This window comes from Oryx dammah, unplaced genomic scaffold, assembly GCF_014754425.2.
Source record: "Oryx dammah isolate SB20612 unplaced genomic scaffold, SCBI_Odam_1.1 HiC_scaffold_1, whole genome shotgun sequence".
NCBI classification, from domain to species: domain Eukaryota; kingdom Metazoa; phylum Chordata; class Mammalia; order Artiodactyla; family Bovidae; genus Oryx; species Oryx dammah.
In genome coordinates, this window is record NW_024070185.1 from 352,921 (window position 1) to 370,093 (window position 17,173).

The window sequence follows — 17,173 nt, forward strand, 5'->3', positions numbered from 1 at the left end:
TTAACTAGCCAAGCCACTTTGCTTTTGAAACTTGGGTTGGCATCTGCAAAGTAGAATGTAATATCTCACAAGGTCCTTTCCAGCCAGTAATCATAACAATAGCAACTATGGAATCACAAATATTAGTGTTACCTGGTCTCTGTACATCAGCATTTTATCCAAAGAGGATCTGAGACTTTCAGTAATTGTTTCAGTGGGGGGGGGGGGGGAGATGAAATAAATTTTTTGTTTCCTCTCCTGAGAATAATGAAGATAAAGAGAACAGTGAGCAGCCCTGAACATTCTCACCTTTCTTGCTTTAACTGATCCTAACTCTGCATGCCTGTAAGTAAGTTTGCTTTTCTGCTCCCTAACTCTGCAGGAGCTACATTTTGCACCACAAACTGTATCTGGTGCTCATCTTTATAGAAACTCTTCCCCTTGTAGTTCTTCTTTCTTACATATCAGAAAGAAGGCCACAGAGCCACAAATTGTCAGACTTGATTACTGGGTTACTGACACCAGCCTATGACTGATTTTGAAACAAAGCAAGAGGAAGAAAACAAGCTCCTTACACCTTTGTTCCTCATCACTGACTCCTGACTGCAAGCTCTGATCTTGGAAGATCATGTTGGAGAAGGCAATGGCACCCCACTGCAGTCCTCTTGCCTGGAAAATCCCATGGACGGAGGAGCTTGGTAGGCTGCAGTCCATGAGGTCGCTAAGAGTCTGACACGACTGAGAGACTTCACTTTCACTTTCATGCATTGGAGAAGGAAATGGCAACCCACTCCAGTGCTCTTGCCTAGAGAATCCCAGAGATGGGGGAGCCTCGTGGGCTGCCGTCTATGGGGTCTCACACAGTCGGACATGACTGAAGCGACTTAGCAGTAGCATAGCGCTCATGAGGTGAGGGCACAGTTCTTAAGGCATGAGCCTACTGTGTTCCTCTCTCCACTGGCTGAGCATTAAAGCCATTTTTCTATTTCCTCCAAACTCTATCTCTGTACTTTTTATTCAGCTTCATTGGGCAAAGAAAGCCAATCTTTTGGCCAGCAAAGTAATCAGTTCATATTCAACATGTTGGTACCATCAAGTAGCTCTGAACTGAAACAGGGACCTGTATGTCCTCCCAATAATCCCACAGCCAAGGTAAGCTCTTGTCTGCTTCAGATTCTGAAAAGGAACAAAATATGATAGTTATAGTTCCCATTTCAGGATTTCAGAATCGGGAGATATTTCTATATTAGAATGATCAAATCAGCGATTCTGAAGGGAAATCAGTCCTAAATATTCATTAGAAGGACTGATGCTGAACCTCCAATACTTTGGCCACCTGATGGGAAGAACTGACTCATTGGAAAAGACCCTTATGCTGGGAAAGTTTGAAAGAAGGAGGAGAACGGGGCGACAGAGGATGAGATGGTTGGATAGCATCACTGACTGTATGGACATGAGTTTGAGCAAGCTCTAGGAATTGGTGATGGTCAGGGAAGCCTGGCTGTGCTGTCCATCAGTTCAGTTCAGTCGCTCAGTCATGTTCGACTCTTTGCAACCCCATGAATCGCAGCACGCCAGGCTTCCCTGTCCATCACCATCTCCAGGAGTTCACTCAGACTCACGTCCATCGAGTCCGTGATGCCATCCAGCCATCTCATCCTGGTCATCCCCTTCTCCTCCTGCCCCCAATCCCTCCCAGCATCAGAGTCTTTTCCAATGAGTCAACTCTTCACATGAGGTGGCCAAAGTACTGGAGCTTCAGCTTTAGCATCATTCCTTCCAAAGAAATCCCAGGGTTGATCTCCTTCACAATGGACTGTTTGGACCTCCTTGCAGTCCAAGGGATCCTCAAGAGCCTTCTCCAACACCGCAGTTCAAAAGCATCAATTCTTCGGCGCTCTGCCTTCTTCACAGTCCAACTCTCACATCCATACATGACCACAGGAAAAACCATAGCCTTGACTAGATGGACCTTAGTCGGCAAAGTAATGTCTCTGCTTTTGAATATGCTATATAGGTTGGTCATAACTTTTCTTCCAAGGAGAAAGCGTCTTTTAATTTCCTGGCTGCAGTCACCATCTGCAGTGATTTTGGAGCCCCCCAAAATAAAGTCTGACATTGTTTCCACTGTTTCCCCACCTATTTCCCATGAAGTGATGGGACCGGATGCCATGATCCTCGTTTTCTGAATGTTGAGCTTTAAGCCAACTTTTTCACTCTCCTCTTTCACTTTCATCAAGAGGCTTTTTAGTTCCTCTTCACTTTCTGCCATAAGGGTGGTGTCATCTGCATATCTGAGGTTATTGATATTTCTCCTGGCAATCTTGATTCCAGCTTGTGTTTCTTCCAGTCCAGCGTTTCTCATGATGTACTCTGCATATAAGTTAAATAAGCAGGGTGACACTATACAGCCTTGATGTACCCCTTTTCCTATTTGGAACCAGTCTGTTGTTCCATGTCCAGTTCTAACTGTTGCTTCCTGAACTGCATACAGATTTCTCAAGAGGCAGGTTAGGTGGTCTGGTATTCCCATCTCTTTCAGAATTTTCCACAGTTGATTGTGATCCACACAGTCAAAGGCTTTGGCATAGTCAACAAAGCAGAAATAGATGTTTTTCTGGAACTCTCTTGCTTTTTCTATGATCCAGTGGATGTTGGCAATTTGATCTCTGGTTCCTCTGCCTTTTCTAAAACTAGCTTGAACATCAGGGAGTTCACAGTGCACGTATTGCTGAAGCCTGGCTTGGAGAATTTTGATCATTACTTTATTAGCATGTGAGATGAGTGCAATTGTGCGGTAGTTCGAGCATTCTTTGTCATTGCCTTTCTTTGGGATTGGAATGAAAACTGACCTTTTCTAGTCCTGTGGCCACTGCTGAGTTTTCCAAACTTGCTGGCACATTGAGTGCAGCGGCTGAGAGGAGCTACCCCGCGTTCAAGGTCAGTGGCGGCCGGGAGGAGACACCCTGTGTCCAAGGTCAGGGCGGCAGCCAGGAGGAGCTACCCCACGTCCAAAGCCAGTGGCGGCCGGGAGGAGACACCCCGCATCCGAGATCAGGGGCGGCCAGGAGAAGCCACCTCGCGCCCGAGGCCAGGGGCGGTGACCTTGAGGAGCCACCCTGGGCCAGAGGCCAGGGCCAACGGCCGGGAGGAGCAACCATAGGAGCAGTGCCTGAGCAGGCCCAGGAGGGCCTAGAGGAGCTATCCCACGTTGAAGGTCATGAACGGTGGTGGTAAGGAGATACCCCTCGTCCAAGGTAAGAAACAGCAGCTGTGCTTTGCTGGAGCAGCCGTGAAGAGATACCCCACGCCAAGGTAAGAGAAACCCAAGTAAGATGGTAAGTGTTGCAAGAGGCCATCAGAGGGTAGACACACTGAAACCATACTCACAGAAAACTAGTCAATCTAATCACACTAGGATCACAGCCTCGTCTAACTCAATGAAACCAAGCCATGCCCGCGGGGCAACCCAAGACAGGCGGGTCATGGTGGAGAGGCCTGACAGAATGTGGTCGACTGGAGAAGGGAATGGCAAGCCACTTCAGTATTCTTGCTTGAGAACCCCATGAACAGTAGGAAAAGGCAAAATGATAGGATACCAAAAGAGGAACTCCCCAGGTCATTAGGTGCCCAATATACTACTGGAGATCAGTGGAGAAATAACTCCAGAAAGAATGAAGGGATGGAGCCAAAGCAAAAACAATACCCAGTTATGGATGTGAATGGTGATAGAAGCAAGATCCGATGCCGTAAAGAGCAATATTGCATAGGAACCTGGAATGTCAGGTCCATGAATCAAGGCAAATTGGAAGTGGTCAAACAAGATGGCAAGGGTGAATGTCGACATTCTAGGAATCAGCGAACTAAAATGGACTGGAATGGGTGAACTTAACTCAGATGACCATTACATCTACTACTGCGGGCAGGAATCCCTCAGAAGAAAAGGAGTAGCCATCATGGTCAACAAAAGAGTCCGAAATGCAGTACTTGGATGCAATCTCAAAAACGACAGAATGATCTCTGTTCGTCTCCAAGGCAAACCATTCAATATCACAGTAATCCAAGTCTATGCCCCAACCAGTAACGCTGAAGAAACTGAAGTTGAACTGTTTATGAAGACCTACAAGATCTTTTAGAACACACACCCAAAAAAGATGTCCTTTTCATTATAGAGGACTGGAATGCAAAACTAGGAAGTCAAGAAACACCTGCAGTAACAGGCAAATTTGGCCTTGGAATATGGAATGAAGCAGGGCAAAGACTAATAGAGTTTTGCCAAGAAAATGCACTGGTCATAGCAAACACCCTCTTCCAACAAAAGACTCTACACATGGACATCACTAGATGGTCAACATCGAAATCAGATTGATTGTATTCTTTGCAGCCAGAGATGGAGAAGCTCTATACAGTCAACAAAAACAAGACCAGGAGCTGACTGTGGCTCAGATCATGAACTCCTTATTGCCAAATTCAGACTTAAATTGAAGAAAGCAGGGAAAACCGCTAGACCATTCAGGTATGGCTTAAATCAAATCCTTTATGATTATACAGTGGAAATGAGAAATAGATTTAAGGGTCTAGATCCGATAGAGTGCCTGATGAACTATGGAATGAGGTTCGTGACATTGTACAGGAGACAGGGATGAAGACCATCCCCTTGGAAAAGAAATGCAAAAAAGCAAAATGGCTGTCTGGGGAGGCCTTACAAATAGCTGTGAAAAGAAGAGAGGTGAAAAGCAAAGGAGAAAAGGAAAGATATAAGCATCTGAATGCAGAGTTCCAAAGACTAGCAAGAAGAGATAAGAAAGCCTTATTCAGCGATCAATGCAAAGAAATAGAGGAAAATAACAGAATGGGAAAGACTAGAGATCTCTTCAAGAAAATTAGAGATACCAAGGGAACATTTCATGCAAAGATGGGCTCGATAAAGGACAGAAATGGTATGGACCTAACAGAAGCAGAAGATATTAAGAAGAGGTGGCAAGAATACACGGAAGAACTGTACAAAAAAGATCTTCATGACCCAGATAATCACGATGATGTGATCACTAATCTAGAGCCAGACATCTTGGAATGTGAAGTAAGTGGGCCTTAGAAAGCATCACTGCGAACAAAGCTAGTGGAGGTGATGGAATTCCAGTTGAGCTGTTTCAAATCCTGAAAGATGATGCTGTGCTGTCCACAGGGGTCGCAAAGAGTCGGACACAACTTGGCTACTGAACTGAACTGAGAACGTGCCCATCCATATAACTGTTGGGGGCATCAGAAAAAAATAGTTCGGCGGTTTGGCTTCCAAACCAAGGCTAAAAGTACAGTCACTAACAGTACACGCCGACACTCTCACTTGCCCACACCAGTTCAGTAAAGAGAAAATACGATTGGAGGCCTTAGGTGATGACGCATTTCCGGCGCGCTGCGGAATCCGGAAGCCAAGGAGGCCTCGGAAGCATGGAGGAGGGGCTTGAGGTGGGCAGGCGCCGCTGAGGTTTCAGGCGCTGGCCCGGAGCTTCTGGCGGGAGCTGAGATCGGGGGCGAGGCCTCCTTCCCCGCGGCAGCTTGTGGGAGAAACGGGGGCGGGGCGGGGCGGGGCGGGCGTTCGGCCTTCTGACTACCCAGGCCGGCCCAGGAAGAGGTGGGCAGCTGCCTGAGTTGTGTTCGGTTCGGCGGCTGTGGTTGCAGTCGCGCTCTTGCTGCCTCCGCATCCCTCACAACCCACGGCCTCGCTGCTGGCCTGCCGCTTGACCTACGGCCGTTTTGGGCCCCAGAGCCCATGAGAGCGCGGGCCCCGCCACCGCTTTTGCAGCCAAGCTGTAATCCAGGGGCGCCCGGAGCCGGCGGAGGCATGACCGCAGCATGAACGCGGAACCTCCGGAGGAGAAAGCAGCGTCGGAGGCGGAGGCAGGAGCCATGCCAGAGAAGCGCGCGGGCTCCCGGGCCGCGGGCGGCATCTCGGTGAGCGTGGGCTTGGAGGCCGGCCGCATCGCTCAGACCGAAACCCGGAGTCAGGGGAGGTCGGGCCGTGTCGCGGCCGGAGTCCAGGGCCACCCAGTGCGGGACTGGGATCTGGTTCCCCTTGGGGGTGAGGCATTGACCGTCAGCTGGGCGCAGGGGCTCTGGCTCTCGGAAAACTTTTCCTTTTCCGACTCAGCCAGCCGACTTCATTACTGCACTAGCGTTGCTCACCGCTAGATTAAAAATTAGGCGACTTGGTTGTTTCAGAAGACGCCCGATGCGGGATTGTGAATATAAGTAATTTGACTTTTTCAGAGTTCTCCATACACGTGACAGCCGGTACTGGTTTCATGGTGCATTTCTGGCTTGAGCCAACTTAGAAGATGTGCGGAGAGCATTCAGAACTTGCCTTGGGCCCTGGACCCTGGACCCGGAAGGTTGCATGGAGGCTGGGCAGGTCCTTCCTGTTCCTTCTTGGTTCTCTAGGGTGTCGCTGCAGCGTTTGGTGAGCAGGATTTCAGAGGGAGCTGCCGATCCCAGGGCCCGGCTGAGGAGTTTATTCAGGCCAGTCTCTTTAACAGTTTCATGTGAGGTTCAGATGACTTCTGAAGCATTGGTTTTATTGGTCTGGGTTGGCAGACAGGCTATGTTCGTGGCGTTTAGATGTCTGACGGTGGAACTCTTAAGCATAGAGTGTAATTTTTTAAAATATTTTTTGGAGTTTATTTTAGACAGGAGACATAGAAATGGTACAATGAATACAAACTAATGCCAACGAGACTTACAAAGAAAAATAGAAACTAGGAAAATTAAATTGTATGCAATCGGCTTCGGATTTAATTTGCTTTTAGAAGAATGCTAAATGATGTTGAAGACCCCTTCCTGCCCAAATGACTTTTTATTTTTGGAAAAACAAAAACCCTTAAGGGTTCCTCATTTCAAAGATAAGATTTCTGGAAAGTGGGAAGGTTTTTCGGTAGGAGGGAAATTCTGTAGAATTGGGTTTTTCTCGTTTTGTTTTTAATTACATAAAAAGTAGACTTGTCTTCCTGCCGCTTAGAGGAGACCAAATTGCCAGCTTCTCCTCCTGTCTTTGAATCAGTAGACCATAATTACTGACCATTGGCCAACGTACTAACCTTGGAGGTAGCCTCCTTCATCCTTTTCCATCTTTTCATCTCATACATTAATAAGTCTATTTAAGTTTACCAGGTAAAGATTTTAGGTTTTTTTTTTTTTTTTAATCCTTTCTGCATTCCTGTGGTTCAGTTCCTCAGCATTTTTGAGCTAGATTTTGACTTTGATACTGTTGCTTTACCATCAGGTTGCTCTCCACCTTATTGATTAGTGGAATCAAGAATGTAAATATGATCATTACTGCTGTCCTTAAATATTTTCATTGGCTTTCCTTGGCTTATTGTATAAAAAAAATAACCTGACAACTTGACACATTATAGCATAATGATTAGATGAACATGCTTGGAATTTCCCTTTCCACCTTTTATTACCTATATAACTTAGGGCAAGTTATACAACCTTTCTCAATATTTTGGACATAAATGATTGGTCAGAATGTATAAGTCATCCCTGACTGATAAAAAGTGTTCAATTCTCTCCATGTACTAATCTATACAGGAACTAGACCCCAACCTAAAAATTAAAATTGCTAAGTTTATGTGCTTAGAGCAGAAACTTTTGAGAGATGTGTATTCAATGAAACTGATAGGAGTCTTGCTGCTAATTAGGAATAAATAGATTCCTGTCCAGTCTTTCCTTGTCTCTGAGGGTGCATCTAGTCAGTGTTGATAAATTGCAGTGAATACTGACAAAGAGTTTTGGTGCTTGCTCTGTTTAGTGAGATCAGTAGAATGGGCAGGTAACAGAGTTCAGCCAGTGGCACGTTTTGTAATGTGTGTGGCCTGGGAAAGAAGTGAGTGCCTTGAATATGCTCATGTCATATGCCCGTACCCCCAAGTCATAAGTCTTTCCTGCTTGTAGTTTCTTTCTAGTTTGCTAACAGGTGCTACATTCTTTGCCTCCACCCCGCCCCCATGCCCCCAGTTGTTTAGCGACAACAAGAATTGATTCATTTTGATGTGTTGGAATTTCCTTATACCTTGATTCTATAATAGTGTATTCATCGTTTCAGGTTCTTAGATGCTACTAATAATCACAAGCAAGAATGCCCATGTCCAGGGATTTGGTTGAACCATTTTCTGTTTTGTTTGGCAAGGGATGCATTGACCTGAATAATAGAAGGGAATCACGTATTTATTCTAAGAGATCATTACATTCTAGAAAAGGGAGGTGTCTGTAGCAAATAAGTTCTTGTTTTAGGGTCCTTTCTTTGCTCTGTCTCTCCCTAGTTGTATGTGTATGTAACACCTTGAAACATTGTGTCTGAATTATTTGCATTATCTTTGAAAGCATATTTCCTGTTTCCAGGTAAAGGGAAATCCCTTTTGGAGTCATTTACCTTTGAGCATCTAATGAGAATTAAAGATTATCTGCAAAGAAAATACAATTGAATTTTGCATACTAGGTGTTTCACAGTGTTCATGCACTACATAGAAGCAACCTTTATGTCCACTGACAGATGAATGGATATAGAAATTATATGTATTTGAGTCAGTCCTAATGAGGTGAATGAACCTAGAGCCTATTGTGCAGAGTGAAGTAAGTCAGAAAGAGAAATATTGTATATTAACACGTGTATGGAATCTAGAAAGATGGTACTGATGAACCTATTTGCGGAGCAGCAGTGGAGATGCAGACATGGAGAACAGACTGGTGAACACAGTGGGGGAAGGAGAGGGTGGGATGAATTGAGAGAATGGCATGGAAATGAGAGGGTAACAGGCAGGAAGCCCAGGGGTCTCCAAATGGAGGAAAGAGCCTGCAACTGTCAGACATTTTTATCTTTCTTAATCGGCAGGAGGAAACAAACCTGCGATATTTTTTCCTTCTCTGTACAAATTTAAAAGGAGGTTTCTCTTAAAATTCTGTGTTGCCATGATGACACCTGGTTTCACTTGAAGTTAACCATTGCCTTTTTCTTATGGAAATGTTTATCTTAAGCTATGCTAATGTACTATGCATTTACCCCAGGCTCTGTCTTTTAGTGGGTTCTGCCTTTTGGGCTCAGAACCTAATCTATGTAAATGACACTATTTGTATGGTGCTCTGCCCTTCTTCAAGATTCAAGTTAATCCTTTTATGGCCCAAGATAAACCATTTGGTGCCAAGATTATCCCAAAATACATCTTATGGGTGAGGGGCCTGGTGCCATTCTAAGTTTTGAGACATTCCTTTCTTTCATTAACCGACTGCTGGTGACTATACAACATCCAGCTAAAGACTAGCTGGGGGGTACTCTTTCTGCCCCTTCTGATGCCTATGTCAGAAGCTTTCTCTCTCTCCTTTATACTTTAATAAAACTTTATTACACAAAAGCTCTGAGCGATCAAGCCTCGTCTCTGGCCCCAGATTGAATTCTTCTCCTCCGGGGGCCAAGAATCCCGGCGTCGTGATTGAACAACAACCCTTCAGAAACACATACATCACCATGTGTAAGATAGATAGCCAGTGGGGATTTGCTATGTTGCACAGGGGGCTCAGCCCAGTGCTCTGTGCCAGCCTGGAGGGGTGGGGGATGGGAGGGAGGGGACATAGGGATGCCTGTGGCCTATCGATGTTGATGTACCAGCACAATATTATAAAGCAACTATCCTCTAGTTAAACTTAAAAAAAGCCAGTACTAGGATACCAGTTAAGATCCCTGATGGATGGCTTCTCAGGATCAGTGCCATTCTGGTTACATTTGATGTCTATTTAGTTGATTTTCCTCAGATTGTTTCAGAGAGGGCCCTTGTAAAGACTAATCTTGATTTACAGGAACAAGAATGTCATATGGGCAAAATGGAAGTAATATCAAAGAGCAGTTTTTTACCAAAACAAACAAACAAAAAGGCTGAAATCACTAGATATGTTTTGTTTGTAAAAAATTAAAGAGAGGACTTCCCTGGTGGTCCAGTGGTTAAGACTCCTCGCTCCCACTGTAGGGCAGCACTGGTTTGATCCTTAATCAGGGAATTAGGATCCTGTATCCCACGTGCTGAGTGGTATAGACAAAAACACAACAAAAACGAAAGTGAAAGAGGTCCTAGGGACATTTTAGGGGAAATTTATCTTAAAATTAGCTTTTGGTTCTTAACACTATTAGGAATCAGTATGTCATTTCAGTAATAAAACAGTACTGGGACAGTGGTGCAACCAAACTCTATTAAATAAATGATAGCAGAAAAAAGATTAAAAGCATTCATGAGTAGTTGATCTATTGCAATTTATGAGTAACTGCATCATGCTTTCATAGCAGAGACATTTATGTTTCATGTTTAGAATTATGCAGATGTCTACACAGCTTTCTGTTTTTAAGCCCAGTCTTTATCAGAACACAGACTGATAGTTGTTGTTTTATTGTTCTTGGGCCTGATAAAGGCAGGATTTTTCAGAATTTGCTTCTTTGGGTATCTAAGCATCCTTTTGCTCTGTTTGTCTTACCAGATTAAGTCTTTGAAGACAGGGACTACAGCTGTGTATCTTTTAATCTAAATATTTAGGCAATCATCAGTAAATGTATTTGGAGAAGGCAATGGCACCCCACTCCAGTACTCTTGCCTGGAAAATCCCATGAACAGGGGGTCCTGGTAGGCTGCAGTCCATGGGGTCGCAAACAGTCAGACACGACTGAGCGACTTCACTTTCACTTTTCACTTTAATGCATTGGAGAAGGAAATGGCAACCCACTCCAGTGTTCTTGCCTGGAGAATCCCAGGGACGGGGGAGCCTGGTGGGCTGCCATCTCTGGGGTCACACAGAGTCGGACACGACAGTGTATTAGAGAAGTAAATCAGTTCAGTCGCTCAGTCGTATCCAACTCTTTGCAACCCCATGAATTGCAGCACGCCAGGCCTCCCTGACCATCACCAACTCCCGGAGTTGACTCAGACTTATGTCCATCGAGTCCCTGATGCCATCCAGCCATCTCATCCTGGGTCGTCCCCTTCTACTCCTGCCCCCAGTCCCTCCCAGCATCAGAGTCTTTTCCAATGAGTCAACTCTTCACATGAGGTGGCCAAAGTACTGGCGTTTCAGCTTCAGCATCATTCCCTCCAAAGAAATCCCAGGGCTGATCTCCTTCAGAATGGACTGGTTGAATCTCCTTGCAGTCCAAGGGACTCTCAAGAGTCTTCTCCAAAACCACAGTTCAAAAGCATCAATTCTTTGGCGCTCAGCTTTCTTCACAGTCCAACTCTCACATCCATACATGACCACAGGAAAAACCATAGCCTTGGCTAGATGGACCTTAGTCGGCAAAATAATGTCTCTGCTTTTGAATGTGCTATCTAGGTTGGTCATAACTTTCCTTCCAAGGAGTAAGCATCTTTTAATTTCATGGCTGCAGTCACCATCTGCAGTGATTTTGGAACCCCAAAAAATAGTCTGACACTGTTTCCACTGTTTCCCCATCTATTTCCCATGAAGTGATGGGACCAGGTGCCATGATCCTCGTTTTCTGAATGTTGAGCTTTAAGCCAACTTTTTCACTCTCCTCTTTTACTTTCATCAAGAGGCTTTTTAGTTCCTCTTCACTTTCTGCCTTAAGGCTGCTGTCATCTGCATATCTGAGGTTATTGATACTTCTCCCAGCAGTCTTGATTCCAGCTTGTGCTTCTTACAGCCCAGTGTTTCTCATGATGTATTCTGCATATAGGTTAAATAAGCAGGGTGACAGTATACAGCCTTGACGTACTCCTTTTCCTATTTGGAACCAGTCTGTTGTTCTATGTCCAGATTTAACTGTTGCTTCCTGACCTCCATATAGGTTTCTTAAGAGGCAGGTCAGGTGGTCTGGTGTTCCCATCTCTCTCAGAATTTTCCAGTTTCTTGTAATCCACAGTCAAAGGCTTTGGCATAGTCAATAAAGCAGAAATAGATGTTTTTCTGGAACTCTCTTGCTTTTTCCATGATCCAGTGGATGTTAGCAATTTGATCTCTGGTTCCTCTGCCTTTTCTAAAACCAGCTTTTAACATCAGGAAGTTCACAGTTCACGTATTGCTGAAGCCTGGCTTGGAGAATTTTGAGCATCACTTTACTAGCATGTGAGATGAGTGCAATTGTGCGGTAGTTTGAGCATTCTTTGGCATTGCCTTCCTTTGGGATTGGAATGAAAACTGACCTTTTCCAGTTCTGTGGCCACTGCTGAGTTTTCCAAATTTGCTGGCATATTGAGTGCAGCACTTTCACAGCATCATCTTTCAGGATTTGAAATAGCTTAACTGGAATTCCATCACCTCCACTAGCTTTGTTCGCAGTGATTCTTTCTAAGGCCCACTTGACTTCACATTCCAGGATGTCTGGCTCTAGGTGAGTGATCACACCATCGTGATTATCTGGGTCATGAAGATCTTTTTTGTACAGTTCTTTTGTATATTGTTGCCACCTCTTCTTGATATCTCCTGCTTTTGTTAGGTCCATACCATTTCTGTCCTTTATCGAGCCCATCTTTGCATGAAATGTTCCCTTGGTGTCTCTAATTTTCTTGAAGAGATCTCTAGTCTTTCCCATTCTGTTGTTTTCCTCTAATTCTTTGCATTGATGGCTGAGGAAGCCTTTCTTATCTCTCCTTGCTATTCTTTGGAACTCTGCATTCAGATGCTTGTATCTTTCCTTTTCTCAGTCAAGTTTAAACCAGCAATTATGATTATCAGTGAAATTAACTTGTTGCTGTTATATGATATTTTGGTTGACTTTATAAAACAAATTGGAGAGTTCTGTTTTATTCTCTGAAGAGTTTGTATAATATTGAAAATACAGTTACAGAACTTTGTAGTTCTTCACTTTTTTGGACTAACGTAGTTTTAGAACAATTCAGATTTTCTGTTTGATTTTTTATTTTTTTCAGTCAGTTTTAGTAAGTTGTATTTTGCTAGGAACTTGTCCATTTCATCTAAAATTTCAGATTAATTGGCATAAAGCTGTTCCTAACAGCCTCTTGGGCTCTTTTAAAGTACTATTGGATCTTTAGTCTTTTTTTTTTTATTGCTGACATTGGTAATTTTTACCTTTAAAATACATTAATTCTCTGATGTCTTCTGGATAGTCACAAGTTTTTCAAATGGCAATAATTTCATGTCTTGGTCCTATATTTCTGTATTATATGAACTAGACTATTGAGGAAAACATTCAGTAGTGATGATAAAAGTGTACAACCGTCTCTGCTTAACAGGAGTATATATATTTTTCCACTGTCATATATGGATATGAGAGTCTGACCATAAAGAAGGCTGAACTCCGAAGAATTGATGCTTTAGATCTGTGGTGTTGGGGAAGACTCTTGAGAGTCCCTTGAACTGAAAGGAGATGAAATCAGTCAGTCCTAAAGATCCTGAAGCTCCAATACTTTGGCCAATTGATGCAAAGAGCTGACTCATTAGAAAAGACCCTGATGCTGGGAAAGATTGTAGGCAGGATGAGAAAGGGGCGATATAGGATGAGATGGTTGGATGGCATCATTGACTCAATGGACATGAGTTTGAGCAAGCTCTGGGAGATGGTGAAGGACAGGGCAGCCTGGCGTGCTGCAGTCCATTGGCTCACAAAGAGTTGAACATGACTGCACGACTGAACAACAACAACAAAGTGTTCAATTGTATGGATATATCACAGTTTGGTTTTTCATTCATCCCTTGCTGAAGATTTCATTATCACCAGTTTTGGGCTGCTGCTGCTGCTAAGTCACTTCAGTCGTGTCCGACTCTGTGTGACCCCATAGACAGCAGCCCACCAGGCTCCCCCTTCCCTGGTATTCTCCAGGCAAGAACACTGGAGTGGGGTGCCATTTCCTTCTCCAATGCATTAAAGTGAAAAGTGAAAGTGAAGTCACTCAGTCGTGTCCGACCCTCAGCGACCCCATGGACTGCAGCCTTCCAGGCTTCTCCGTCCATGGGATTTTCCAGGCAGGAGTACTGGAGTGGGGTGCCATTGCCTTCTGCAATGAGCAGTCATCAACCAATCTTTGTATGAACTATACCTTATTTTCTTTTAAGTAAATGTCATACTTAGGAGTAGAATGGCTAGAACATATGGTAGGTGTATTGTTTAATATTTTAAGGAACTGCCAAACTATTTTTAAATTTTAAAATTTTAATTTAAAGTTTTCTATTACCACCAGAGCCATGAGAGTTCATTTGCGGATGCAAATGAACCATCAACCCTTGGTCAGTCAATTTTTGCCCTTCTGTTAGATGTGTAGTGGTGTCTTACTGTGCTTTTATTTTGCATATTTCTATGGCTAATTTTGTTCAGCATCTTTTCAGAAGCTTACTTGCCATCGTATATCCTCTTGGTGAGGTGTCTGTTCACCTCTTATGCCTTTTTATTTGTTGTTTTTGTGTTATTATCTTATAATAGAGATATAATATTTATTTTTTTGTATTTATTTGGGCTACAAGTCTTTTATCAGATATACGTTTGCAAATATTATGAGCAGAAGTTTTAATTTTGATGAAGTGTTAATTTTATCAGTATGTTCTTTTAAGGATTGTTTTTGTTTTCATATCTAAGAAATCCTAACTCAATGTCACAATTATTTCCTTTTATATTTTTAGAATCTTTTTAGATTTTACAGTTAGTTTTATGACCCATTTTGAGTTAATTTTTATAGGGTGCAAAGTATGGATGGGAGTTCTTTTTTTGTATATGGCAATGAATTGTTGTATCATCTGTTGAAAAAACTTATTAATTGAATTGCGTTTGTACCGTTGTCAAAATTCAGTTTCCCCATATGTGTGTCCGTCTGTTCTGGATTCTCTGTTTTGTTTCATTGATCTGTTTATCTTTACATCAATACCATTCAATCTCCATTACTGGAGATTCATAATAAGATTTGAAACAAGTCGAGTTTGTCCTACATCCTTGTTCTTCTCTTTTAAAATGATTTTGGCTATTCTGTTGTCATGTACAACTCTTTGCGACCCCACGAACTGCAGCATGCCAGACTTGCCTGTCCTTCACTCTCTCTCAGAGTTTGCTCAAAGTCATGTCCATTGAGTTGATGATGCCATCTGTCTCATCCTCTGTTGTCTCCTTGTCCTCCTGCCCTCAATATTCCCCAGCATCAAGCTCTTTTCTAATGATCAGGCTCTTTGAATCAGGTAGTCAAAGTATTGGAGCTTCAGCATCAGTCCTTCCAGTGAATATTCAAGGTTGATTTCCTTTAGGATTGACTAGTTTGGTCTCCTCGCTGTCCAAGAATCTATCAAAGTCTTCTACAGCACCACAGTTCAAAGTTTTTGGGGCTTGGCCTTCTTGATGGTCCAACTCTCACATTCATACATGACTGCTGGAAAAACCGTAGCTTTGGCTATATGGCCCTATGTCAACAAAGTGATGTCTCTGCTTTTTAATATGCCATCGAGATTTGTCATAGCTTTTCTTCCAAGGAGCAAGTGTCTTTTAATTTCATGGCTGCTATTCTGAGTCCTTTGCATTTTAGAATTATAAAATCAGCTTGTCAGTTTCCACAAAAAAGTCAGCTGATATTTTCATTGGGATTGTGGCGATCCAGAAAATCAGTTTAGAAAGAGTTGAAAAAGTATAGATCCATAAACAAGGTACTCTCCATTTATTTTATATCTTTAATTTCTCAGCTGTGCTTTATAATATTTAATAGTTCTTTTGTGTCACTTGTTACACTCATACCTTATGTGTAATGTAAACGTACTATGAAGTGTAAGTCGCTCAGTTGTGTCCGACTCTTATTGGACTTACTATAAGATAGGACTTACTATCTTAATGTTGATATATAACATACAGTGGTGTTCATTATGTGTATCATTGTATGTTATATTCCTAGTACTTACAACTGGAAATTCATACCTTTTGACCTCCTCATGCAATCCCTCCATACAATCTCTGGTAACCACAGATTGGATCTCTTTTTCTATGAGTTTGTTTCTTTGTTTTTGAAGTAAAACTGACCTGCAACACTGTAGGAAGATCCCTTGTAGAAGGGAATGACCACCCACTTAAGTATTCTTGCCTGGAGAATCCCATGGTCAGAGGAGCCTGGCAGGCTACAGTCCATGGAGTTGTAGAGTTGGAACGACTGAGTGACTAACTCTTTTTTCTTGTATTTAATTTGCTGATCTCTTAAGTTTAAATGCATCTTAACAACCCTGCATTTTTACTCCTGCTACCCTACACTTACTGTTTTTGACATTCTATTTTACATCTTTTTGTTTTCTATATCCCTTATCTGCTTATCGTAGATAGATGATTTTGCTAATTATTGCTAGCTAATTTTGCTAATTATCCCTACTGGCTTTATACATGTCCGTGATTCCTGGACTGTTTGGGATGTCTGTTTCCTTTTCCCAGTCAAGGAAATGTTCAGCTATTGTGTCTTCAAGTAAGTTTTTCTTTTCTTCCTTTTGGGCCCCTGTAATACTTGTATTATAGTATGCTTGATGTTGTCCTAAAGGTCTTTTACATTGTGCTCCTTTCTTTTTGTTCTTCTTCCTTTTCTCAGTTGTGCTTTAGTTTTTTCTACTACTCTTTCAGCTTGCTGATCCATTCCTCTGTACCATTCAGTCTATTGTTGGTTCCTTCTAGTGGATTTTTCATTTCATGCATTGTATTCTTCATCTCAGGTTGGCTCTTCTTTATATTTACTTGCTATTATATGTGCATAAAAGTTTAACTCTTTGTTAAACACAAATTTTTAATTTTAATGGAGTCCACCATAACTTTCTCTTGCGTGGATGGTGACGATAGTGTTGTGTATACAAGCTTATCATGAAACTAAGGGACCTAATTTTGGAGTCTGTGATCTATTTCGAATTACTTTTTTTAAAAAATTCATGCTGTATATATATACATAACATAAAAATTATCGTGTTGGCCATTTTTAAATGTATGGTTCAGTGGCATTTGAGTACATTAGAATTGTTGTGCAACCATTACTATTGTCCATCTCCAGAACTTTTCATTATCCCAAACTGAACTCAGTCAGTACCCATTAAACTGTTAACTCCCCATTTCCCTGTCCTCCAAGCCCCTGGCAACCACTGTCTACTTTCTGTCTTTATGAATCTGACTACTTTAGGTACCTAGTATAAATAGAATCATTCAGCATCTGTCCTTTTATGACTGGCTTATTTCACTTAGCATAGTCTCTTC

At 42.6% G+C, this 17,173-nt stretch overlaps 1 protein-coding gene across 2 annotated transcripts in view; it reads left to right on the forward strand.

The window, feature by feature from the left end:
* The first annotated feature begins 5,435 nt into the window (after positions 1-5,435).
* MFSD14B (major facilitator superfamily domain containing 14B) overlaps positions 5,436-17,173 on the forward strand; it is a 123,416-nt gene continuing 111,678 nt past the window's right edge. The window contains exons 1-2 of one of the 2 annotated variants that reach the window (XM_040227253.1): positions 5,478-5,931; positions 6,247-6,436. In XM_040227253.1, coding sequence (XP_040083187.1) covers positions 6,374-6,436 — 63 coding nt within the window. In that variant the 5' untranslated portion in view covers positions 5,478-5,931; positions 6,247-6,373. Of the gene's footprint in view, positions 5,932-6,246; positions 6,437-17,173 lie in introns of both variants that reach the window. The other variant, XM_040227190.1, reaches the window with a different exon arrangement.